This window comes from Gossypium arboreum, chromosome 3 (genome assembly GCF_025698485.1).
Source record: "Gossypium arboreum isolate Shixiya-1 chromosome 3, ASM2569848v2, whole genome shotgun sequence".
NCBI lineage: Eukaryota > Viridiplantae > Streptophyta > Magnoliopsida > Malvales > Malvaceae > Gossypium > Gossypium arboreum.
In genome coordinates this window covers 137,367,193-137,378,995 of record NC_069072.1, presented here as the reverse complement: position 1 = coordinate 137,378,995, position 11,803 = coordinate 137,367,193, and the positions used below count along the sequence as shown (strand labels likewise).

General features: G+C 38.3%; 1 protein-coding gene across 1 annotated transcript; it reads left to right on the top strand.

The window, feature by feature from the left end:
- Positions 1-10,839: 10,839 nt before the first annotated feature.
- LOC128290670 (wall-associated receptor kinase-like 6) lies at positions 10,840-11,717 on the top strand. The gene has a single exon (XM_053026399.1). It carries the CDS (start codon positions 10,909-10,911, stop codon positions 11,656-11,658), a length of 750 nt encoding a protein of 249 aa, XP_052882359.1. The 5' UTR covers positions 10,840-10,908; the 3' UTR covers positions 11,659-11,717.
- Positions 11,718-11,803: the final 86 nt, after the last annotated feature.

Here is an 11,803-nt window from a genome sequence, read left to right as displayed (position 1 = left end):
TGAATAACCAAAGGCCCGTCACCACATCTCCACAAAACACTCTACCCACTCAAAGCCAACCCAGAAATGAACCAAGACCAACAAGGCCCAATCCCGAGAGACAGCAATTCACCCCCATTCCTGTATCATATGGGGAATTGTACCCAAAACTTCTAGAGAAGCAATTAATATCTCCCCATTACATGGCCCCCCTTAAACCTCCATACCCGAAATGGTACGATCCAAATGCTAGTTGCGCATACCATGCGGGAACGAGGGCATTCTCTCGAGAAACTGTCTTGCTTTCAAAAGGAGAGTTCAAGGGCTCATCGATGCGGGCATTTTGCGATTTGATGGTACTGGCAGTACGACCGGGAATCCATTCCCAAACCACACCGAAGGGAATGTGAGCGCAGTAGGAGAGGAGGATAAACGACAAAATAGAAGATGGGTTTCTGAAGTACAAACACCTCTGCAGAGAATCTGGGAGATACTAAGTGAGAAAGGGTTGCTCTGTCGTTTTAACAGAGTATCCAAAGGAAAAGATGCAAAAGGTCACAGTTGTTGCAAGCTCCATGGTATTGGGGAGCATAATATTCAATCCTGCGAGGAATTCAGAAGTTTACTGCAAAGTATGATGGACAATAAGGAGATTGGGATTTTTTGTAAAGCCAAAGAGGCCGATAGTGGAGAAATATGTGCCTCTGACAATCAATCATCAGGTTTCCCATATAGCGCCGATCGACCGTTAATAATCTATTATGACGCGAAGAAGGAGCCGGTGAAACCAAAAATGATAATTGAAGTACCATCTCCTTTTCCTTATAAGGACAATAAAACAGTACCGTGGAAGTACGACGTCAATATCGCTACACCTGAAGGTGAAAAGCTGGAAGCCACCACTGAAGACATTGGGGAAGTAGGTCATTTTACCCGCAGTGGACGGTGCTATTCTAAAGAAGTTGAACCGATAAAGAAAAGTAGCGACTTGAAACAAAAAGGGAAAGCAGTGATGCACGAAGTCCAAGACGAGCAAGAAATCCCACCCGCGCACGAAACCAAAAAGCCTGTGAATGAGGAAGAAGCTCAAGAATTCTTGAAATTTATCAAGCACAGCGAGTATAGTGTGGTGGAACAATTGAGTAAACAGCCAGCGTGAATCTCAGTTCTATCTCTGCTGTTAAACTCAGACCCACACCGGAATACTTAATTGAAGGTGTTAAATCAAGCTTATGTGGCCAACAACATATCTGTCGAAAAGCTTGATAGGTGGGTAAACAATCTGAATGTGGACAATTTCATCTCTTTTAGTGACGATGAGATACCGCCAAATGGTAGAGGCTTGGTGAAAGCGCTGCATATCACGACTCGTTGCAAGGGATACATAATACCAAACGTACTCATCGATAATGGGTCAGCGCTAAATGTTATGCCACTGGCCACGCTTTTCAGAATACCGATGGATTTGTCCTACTTAAGGCCCTGTCATTCCACGGTAAGGGCATTCGACGGGACGAGACGCGAAGTCATGGGAAAGATTGAAATCCCTTTGGAAGTGGGCCCTTACATTTATGATGTCGAGTTCCAAGTCATGGACATAACACCCTCTTATAACTGTCTTTTGGGAAGACCTTGGATCCATTCTGCTGGAGCAGTCCCATCATCCCTCCATCAAAAATTGAAATTTATCATGGATGGCTGTTTGGTCACAGTCGAGGGCGAAGAAGACATTGTCGCATCTATCTCTGCTGATGCGCCATACCTGGAGGTAAGCAAGGACGCAGTGGAATGTTCCTTTCGATCCCTTGAATTCGTCAATGCCACTTTCGTCGCTGAGGGAAACAGGATTCCGATGCCAAAACTGTCGAAAAGTACTAGAATGAGTGTCAAGTTGACCGTAGGAAGGGGAGCTCGTGCGAGAAGAGGTTTAGGGAGACATCTACAGGGCATAGTTAGGGCTTTAAAGCCAGTGCATCACAAGGCTCGATACGATTTGGGGTTTCAACCTGACATGTGCCAAAGAAGAAGACAGTGGAAGAAGGATCAAGAGAGAAGAATTGCAAGAACTTTGGGCCGAGAACCAGAATGGGAACCGATAGAGTACCCTCCTTTGTCAAAAACATTTACATCTGCGGGAATAATGTACCCTGGACAAGATGATCCACGAAACATCTTGGGGTTAATTGAAAGGGATTTGAATGTCGATATAAATGTCATTGACAAAGAAGTGGTGCAAGTAAAGATGTCTCGAGGATACGCCTTGCCCTCCGGTTTCATGTTGAACAATTGACTTGCGAGGAGCTTCTTGTAGTTTATAAGTCTTCAGAGTAATGCTTAACATTAACCTTCTATTGTGTCCTTAGATATAATAGAATCCTTTTGTAAGAGCTTGTATTCGCTCTTTATCATTTAAATGAATATCAATGAAGATGCATTTTGTCACGATTCTTCGCATTATCCCTAATTTCATAATCATTTTCTCATTTCATAGCCTATCCTTACATTTGCCTCATTGCCATGACATAACATTTTGTTTGTTGTTTCCAATACTTGGATGTCCCCCTATAGCTTCCTTTTTTTCCATTCAACTTTCAGGTGCTCAGATATTGACGACATGAATGAGCCCGTTACGAATCTTGAAATTGATTTTGAGAAGGCTGTTTGCTTAGGAGAATTTGAAGCCGAAGAAAATGCTGAAGATTATGTCTCGTCTCCTGAATTGTTAAGAATGGTGGAACAAGAGGATAAACAAATTCTGCCTCATGAAGAATCCGTGGAAACAATAAATTTGGGCACTGAAGAGAGGAAACAAGAAGTGAAGATTGGGACTTCTATTTCAGACAGTACCAGGCATAGTTTGATCACTTTACTCCGCGAATACAAAGATGTTTTCGCATGGTCATACCAGGACATGCCAGGGCTAGATGAAGATTTAGCAGTCCATAAGCTCCCATTAAAGCCAGAATGCAAGCCTATTCAACAAAAGCTAAGACGGATGAGGCCTGAGATGTTGTTGAAGATAAAAGAGGAAGTCAAGAAGCAATTTGACGCTGGCTTCCTACAAGCCTCCAAATATCCAGAATGGGTGGCTAACATAGTTCCGGTACCAAAGAAGGATGGCAAAGTACGGATGTGCGTGGATTACCGTGACCTGAATTGAGCAAGCCCAAAAGATAATTTTCCCTTGCCACATATTGACACATTGGTGGACAACACAGCAAAACATTCATTGTTTTCTTTCATGGATGGATTCTCGGGGTATAATCAGATCAAGATGGCCCCTGAGGATATGGAGAAAACTACCTTCATAACAATGTGGGGAACGTTCTGCTACAAGGTGATGCCATTCGGGTTAAAGAATGGTGGGGCAACATATCAGAGGGCTATGGTAACGTTATTCCATGACATGATGCACAAAGAAATAGAGGTCTACGTCGACGACATGATTGCTAAATCCCGAGGGGAAGAAGAGCATGTAGTGAACCTCAAGAAGTTGTTCGAAAGGCTGAGAAAGTTTCAACTAAAGCTTAATCCAGCCAAATGTACATTTGGAGCTACCTCGGGAAAGTTGCTAGGCTTCATTGCCAGTGAGAGAGGTATCGAAGTTGATCCAGATAAAATAAAAGCCATCCAAGAATTACCACCTCCGCGCACGCAAAAGGAAGTTAGAGGATTTTTAGGGAGATTAAACTACATCGCCCGATTTATCGCTCAACTTACCAACCAATGCGACCCAATCTTTCGGCTCCTTCGAAAACATAACCCGGGGGAATGGAACGAGGAATGCCAGGTGGCCTTTGATAAGATAAAACAATATTTGTCCAGTCCTCCAGTGCTAGTACCACCAACTCCTGGAAGACCATTGATTTTGTATTTGACTGTGTTCGAAAATTCAATGGGTTGCATACTGGGACAACACGACGAGTCAGGAAAGAAGGAAAAAGCGATCTACTACCTCAGCAAAAAGTTCACTGAATATGAGGCAAAATATTCGTCCATTGAGAAATATTGTTGCGCTCTGGTTTGGGTAGCTAGGAGACTCAGACAATATATGTTGTATCACACGACATGGCTAATTTCAAAGCTGGACCCAATAAAATACATGATGGAATCGCCGGCACTATCAGGAAGAATGGCGCGATGGCAGATCCTCCTTTCGGAATATGACATTGCCTATGTAAATCAGAAGTCGATAAAAGGAAGCGCAATAGCTGACTTCTTAGCAACTCGAACGACGGAGGAATATGAGTCTTTAAGATTCGATTTCCCAGACGAAGACTTAATGTGTATCACAGAAATAGAATCCGAGTCATCAAAAGAGAAGTCATGGAAGATGTGCTTTGATGGTGCGTCAAATGCTCTAGGGCATGGAATTGGAGTAATCCTGGTATCACCAGATGGGAATCATTATCCGTTCACCGCAAGGTGAACTTCTTACGTACCAATAATATCGCAGAGTATGAGGCTCAGATCATGGGGCTTCGTGCACTATCGAGCGAAACATCGAGATCTTGGAGGTGTACGGGGACTCAAACCTAGTGATTTACCAAATCCGTAGAGAGTGGGAAGTGAGGACTTGAAATTGATTAAGTATGCGATTTAGTGGTGAATTGATCAAGGAATTCAAAGAAATAACTTTTCATTACTTCCACGAGAAGAGAACCAACTGGCCGATGCCCAGCCACTTTGGCTTCAATGTTCAAAGCAAGTAAAGCGTAAATAATGCCCTCAAAATTAGCATATCGAGGTCCCCGCACTTGTTGTAGCATTGAGAAAGAGGCAGACGGACGGCCATGGTTCCATGATATCTTAGAATATATCAAGAATCAAAGCTATCCGAACAAGCGAATGAGAACGACAAAAGAACAATCGGAAGAATGGCGTGGATTTGTTCTTGATGGGGATATCTGTATAAAAGAGGAAAGGATCAAGTACTTTTGAGATGCGTGGATGATGTCGAAGCGGAAAGATACTTGAAGATGTCCATGAAGGAATCTGGGACACATGCCAATGGTTTCGATATGGCGAAAGATTATGAGACACGGTTACTCTTGGTGACGATGGAAAGCGATCGTATTAGTTTTGCGGAAAATGCCACAAATGTCAAATCTATGGCGATAAAATTCATGTAGCCCTTCGCCCTTCACGTCATGACTTCTCCGTGGCCTTTTTCTATGTGGGGCATGGATGTTATAGGCCAATTTCTCCAAAAGCATCAAATGGACATCGATTCATTTTGTGGTTATCGATTACTTCACAAAATGGATAGAAGCGCTTCATTTGCCAATGTGACGAGGATGTAGTTTGCAAGTTTTTGAAGAAGGAAATCATTTGCGGTATGGTTTGCTGAAAGAATCATTTGAGATAATGCCACGAATCTGAACAATAAAATGATGAAAGAGGTGAAAAAGCAGTTCCAAATAAAGCATCATAATTCCTCACCCTATCGCCTAAAGATGAACGGAATTCATTGAAGCGACTAACAAGAACATTAAGAGGATCATTGGGAAAATGGTGAGACATATAAAGATTGGCACGAGAAGCTTCCATTTGCTTTGTTTGCATATCGCACATCTGTGCGAACATCTACGGGAGCAACTCCTTTCTCTCTAGTCTATGGAATAGAAGCTGTGCTACCTATCGAGGTTGAGATCCCCTCTCTGCGAGTATTGATGGAATCAAAGTTAGAAGAAGCAGAATGGGTTCGAGCTCGATATGATCAGTTGAACCTCATTGAAGAAAAATGTCTAAAGGCAATTTGTCACGGGTAAATGTACCAAAAGAGGATGATCGCAGCCCATGACAAGAGGGTACGACCAAGAGAATTCCATGAAGGAGAACTCGTGCTGAGGAAGATTCTCCCAATACAAAAAGACCTGCGAGGAAAATGGGCACCAAATTGGGAAGGACCATACGTTGTAAAAAAGGCCTTCTTAGGCGGAGCTTTGATCCTTACTGAGATGGATGGGAAGGAGCTACCGAATCCAGTGAACTCAGATGCAGTAAAGAAATATTATGCTTGAGATGAAAACCCGAAAAGGGGCATCTAAAAAAAAAAAACACCAAAAAAAAAGGGGGGGATCAGAGCGAAAACCCGAAAAGGGCGCTTTGGTTAAACATAAAAGATTAGGATGAAGACCCAAGAAGGCGTTCTAATGAAGCTTGCAAGGCAAGGCGTTTTAAACTGTACGACAAACAGTGAGACTACAGTATTGGAAGCATCTCTGAAAGCTCGAAATCTTCTACGCAAGGAGCCAGACTCTAAAAGATTCTTGATTGAGGAACGAGGAAGAGTTCATGTGTTGAATATCTAGAGCATTTGTATCCGTTGAATACGATCCTTTCTTCCTTTTTGACATTTTTTACTCTCATTGTTTAACTTGCTTTGTTTGCCACATTTGAAATAGATGAATATGAAAGATCATTTTTGTCCCTATCTGACCTTTTTCATGCATCTCATTATGTGTTTATTTACATGATAAATGGTAAAATGACATACTCTAAACAAAAGAAATGTTAAGCATTACCTGGATGAAAATTTGATAAGTACAAGAGCCTCAACGCAAGGACAAAGTTCAACCAGGGGCAAGAGAGCGATAACTGAGAAACGCAGATTACTCGTGAAGCTAGAGGACGGGTACAGGGCCTGAAGAGAAAGTCAAGAGTCAAAGCAATGAACACAGATCATTAAAAATCATGACGGAAAGGGATATACGACAAACATGCCTAAGGCGCATAGCATAATCATGTAGGCATAAAGGCATTTAAGACAAACATGTGCATATCATGATAACATCATGCATGACATATCAGTACTCAAGAGAATAAGAAGATGTGATGATAGTTGTATTGAATTAAAGGAAAAGACACCTGAGTTCCACCAGATAACATGTTTTGGTATTCTGATGCTTTTATTTCTGTTTCAAAAATTCAACTCATATTGCAAGAAATGAGTTGAGCCTCAAGACACGTTGAGGTAATTTCAATTTCTGTTTTCAAAATTCAACTCATATTGCGAGAAATGAGTTGAGCCTCAAGACACGTTGAGGTATTTTCAATTTCTATTTTCAAAATTCAACTCATATTGCGAGAAATGAGTTGAGCCTCAAGACACGTTGAGGTAATTTCAATTTCTGTTTTCAAAATTCAACTCATATTGCGAGAAATGAGTTGAGCCTCAAGACACGTTGAGGTAATTTCAATTTCTATTTTCAAAATTGAACTCATATTGCGAGAAGTGAGTTGAGCCTCAAGACACGTTGAGGTAATTTCAATTTCTGTTGTCAAAAAAATCAACTCATATTGTGAGAGGTGAGTTGAGCCTCAGGACACGCTGAGGTAATTTCAATTTCTGTTCATCAAAAAAAATCAACTCATATTGCGAGAGGTGAGTTGAGCCTCGGGTCACATGTCGAGGTATTTTCAAAATCTGCTTTTCAAATTAAGTTTCAAAAAGATCAACTCACATTGCGAGAAGTGAGTTGAGCCTTAGCTCATGTGCTGAGCTATTTTCAATTCTGTTTTAATGTCATTTTTAAAGAATCAATTCATCTGCGAGAAATGAGTTGAGCTCAAGATCACATGCCGAGTAGAGAATAAAGATTGAAGTGGTTGAAGGCGCCGATTTTGTCTTTCGAAGTTGCGTGAGAGCTGATCGAGGATATAAGATCTTGCCTTTCGAAGTTGCGGAAGAAAAGACCACAAACCTCACTTCCACGAAGTTGTAGCGGAACATATTGAAGATATCGATCTCATCTCTCTGAAGTTGCGAAGAAGCGAACACGACGGATCTTACATTACGAAGATGCGAGTAGACTGAAAATACAAGTTTCTATCTCTTTGAAGTCACGATGGAATGAACTAAAGCTACAAGATGCGAGGACTGGAAAGAGACTACTGAAGAAGATAAGCGCTAAAGAGGTCAAAGCTCGACGAATTTGGGCAAAATTGGTCTTTCCTTAAAGTCTTTACTCTATTCTCGTTACACGACAACTCTGTTCTCGTTACACGACAATGAGTAAAGAGGGGCAGCTGTTATAGCCATGAAAACAAGTATAAAAAAGGGGGGGGGGAAGCAAAAAAATTTTCCAGCAAAAAATTCCAGCAGCAAAAAAATTTTCCAGCAAAAAATTCCAGCAGCAAAAAAAATTTTCCAACAAAAAATTCCAGCAGCAAAAAAAATTTTCCAGCAAAAAATTCCAGCCAAAAAAATTCCAGCCAAAAAAAAAATTCCAGCAAAGAAAATTCCAACAAAACATTTCCAGCAAAACATTTCCAGCAAAAAAAAAAAGCCAAAATCTATCATTTGTAACGAGGGGGGATTTTACAAAGATTGAAAAAGAGAAAAACACAAAATCCTCCGAACTTGAATACAAAGAAAAAATCAATAAAAGGTTTGCATTTTTTCTCTTTTTCAATTTTTTTCTTTGTTTTTTTTTTCTTCTTTCTATATACATATACATATATATATATATTATTAAGAAAAAAACAAAAAAGTTACCTTTTGAACTTTCGCCACCATGCTTGTGGTGGCGGTGACAATGGTGGCGCGACCAGCAGTGGTGGCCTGATGACCGGATTCCACCGGAGAAGAAAATGCTTAAGAGGATTTTAAGGGAGGGGAAGAGAGCATGGAAGCTTTTTTTGTTTTTTTAGATTGGGGGTTGAAAATGAAACACAAAAAAAAAAAATCTTTGTAATGGTGTTGAAACGGCATGTTTTTGTTTGGTGGGTGGGGTCTGTGCACTTTCCCTAAAAGGGAAATTTATGTGTTTAGTCCTCCTTCCTCGCAACCTCATTCAATTAACCCCCCATTTTTTATCTTCCTTTGTTTTTTTTAAATTTGGCCCTCAGATCTTGTTTGGTTTTCATTTTGATCCCTAATTAACTATCCAATATTTATATTTTTATACCCCGAATTTTCATTTGTTTTTAACCATGTCCTAAATCTATTTAATTCATTTTTTAACCTTTTTTATGTTTCATTTATATGTTATTTCAAATATTTTATATGTTGTTTATTTACATCATTATTGTAAATATTTTATATATATATATATATTTTTGTACATTTCCTAATATTTTCTTTTATTGTAGATATTATTATTATTATTATTATATGCATACATATGAAGTATCTTTTACGCACATATTATTTTATATTATCATTACCAAGTATATCATTTTCTTCTTATTATTAGTACATGATTTGTTTTATTTTCTTTTTTTGGAAATATTATTATTATTGTTATTCTAGTTTCTAATATTCCATGTTAATATTTTTCATTAATGATATCATTGTTTGCGTCGTTTATCTATTTTTAAATTCTCACTTTAGAAATATTTTTTTTCATGTTTTAATTAATTTAAAAAATAATGCGATGTACCGATTCAACATTAAGCCATCGATTTCATCGCTATGTTGGGTGAATATCATTGGCTCGTGTTAAAAATGGGACGTCCTTTTAAAAAAATCGAAAAACTTAAAAATTCTTGTGTTTTGAAATAGGATATTTATTTTTGTGATTATTGGTAAGTAATCAAATTTTATTTTTAAGATGCAGATGAGGATAGGTAATTTGTCAAAATTCCAGTGTTGTAAACTTTTCGTGTTTCCAAAATTTTTCGTGTTTTTCTAAAAAAAAATTCAGGTTTCAAAAATTTTCGTGTTTTTAAAATTTTCGTGTTTTAAAATTTCTCATTTTTCAATTGGATCATGATTAAATATTAAATTGAATTCGTTCTTTTAAATTAAAGACAACGCGTGTTTAACAAGATACCAATTTTGGGCGTTGCGAGGGTGCTAATACCTTCCTCGTGCGTAACCGACTCCCGAACCCTATTTTTCTCTGGATTTTTGCGTAGACCCAAATTTGGCCTTCATTTTTGTTCAAATAAATTTTCTTTTCAAAAAAGATAATTTATTAGGTGTCCGATCACACCTAAAAAAAGATCGGTGGCGACTCCCCTTTTTAAAAAAAACGAAAGTCAGTTTTTCAAATTTCCAATAAATTACCTCAATTAGCGACCGAAAGCTAAAATTTTTACGTCGCAACAAAGACTATAGAATATATCCTAGCATCGGCTAGACTATAATTTCTAAAGAAAAAATTTGAGAGAAGACTAAGAAAAATTCAAGGAAGAGAAAACGTAGAAAAATGGACTTCCTTTGGATAGTGGAAGTATGAACAAAATTTATTATTTAATTGAACTGAAGTTGTGTGATTAATTTAATGAGAAATTTTATAACAATAAATTCTTATTTTTGTAATTAAATTAGATATGAAATTATGAAATTTAATAAGTTTGAATGGTCTCATGATGTAGATGTATGGAATTATTACATTTTAGATAGCTCAATTGTCTTTTATCACAATCTCCACTGATGCAAACCAAAAAGACTTTTGTTTGTAGAAAGAAAAAGAATAGATAATTTTGATTTTTCAAGGAGGAATACTCAATTGTGTGACTATATATATAAATTTATTTCGTAATATTTATGTAAATGTGTTAATGTTAAAATTTAATTTATTAAATTTTTAGAATTAAGGTTAAAATGATAAAATATGTAAATATTAAAGGTTACGTTTATTATTATACTAATCAAAATCATGTACGATTGATGAAAGATATTAACCTATGATTAATCATTCTTAGTTTCTCAAGTTCAAAATTACCGGAGATTAAATTGCTTTAACCCTTTTAAGAGGCTCCAATTTATTCAATTTCAAAGATTTTTATTTTTTACCTAATGCTTTTAATGGTGTCAAAATTGATTAGTAGAAAACTGGGTCTAACTGAGCAAGAGCTAAGAAATTTCTTTAAACCTTTAATTTGCTCCACTGCACTCTCTTTCAGCCTATATTTATTGACTTAAAGACTCACCTAAATCTTCATTAGCAATCGAGGGTGGGAGAAATTAAAGAGAGAATGGGCGTTAGTTTTGTGTTTTACTTCATCCTGCAGCTACCATGGCTTATAGGACCGGCAACATCGCTCGAAGCAGGCGATTCTGGGTGTAGTGAAACATGCGGGACTGTTTCTATTCCGTACCCATTCGGAATAAAAAGGGGTTGCTATGCCTATAACAATTCATGGTTCAGAGTAACTTGTAATGAAACCGCTGATGGGCCAAAACCTTTCATCACTCGCATCAATCTGGAGCTACTTGGTAAATTTTGGCGGGACAATAAAGTCGTCACCATCAACAATCCGGTAACTTATCTAAATTGCGGCGATAAAGGAAACAATAGTACCATTTCTCCATCAAGTGTCAACCTACAAGGCACCCCGTTTTTCTTCTCAAATCAACACAACACATTCGGATCTATAGGTTGCGGCAATCTGGCTACTATTTTTCGCAACAATCAAATCGATCCAATCGTTAGCTGCGTACAGCACAGTTGTGGCGACCCGAGTTTGGGGTTCGGTGGCTGTTATGCTCTAATTTCGGAACAGTTCACTTCCTATACAACAAGCATAGCAGAGGTGAAAAACCCTGCAGGGAGCAAGAGATGTGCATCTGCCTTCGTGTTTGATTCTAACAAATTACCATCATGGAAGATAAGCATCAATACCACGCATGTTCCTGCAATTCTCGAGTGGAATCCATGTGATTTGGAAGGTCATTATCTACTATCTTCACTTCATTATTATTATTTTTTTCTTTTGTTTGATTAAATTTTGCCACGGACTTCAATTTTTGATTAATTGGTATGTTGTTTTTAATCTCTATGCAGCCGCACTGTGCTTTGACGTAGATAAAAGTGTAGCACTACCTTACAAGCGTGATGATTGTAGCAGAAGTTGTGGGAATTTTGATATC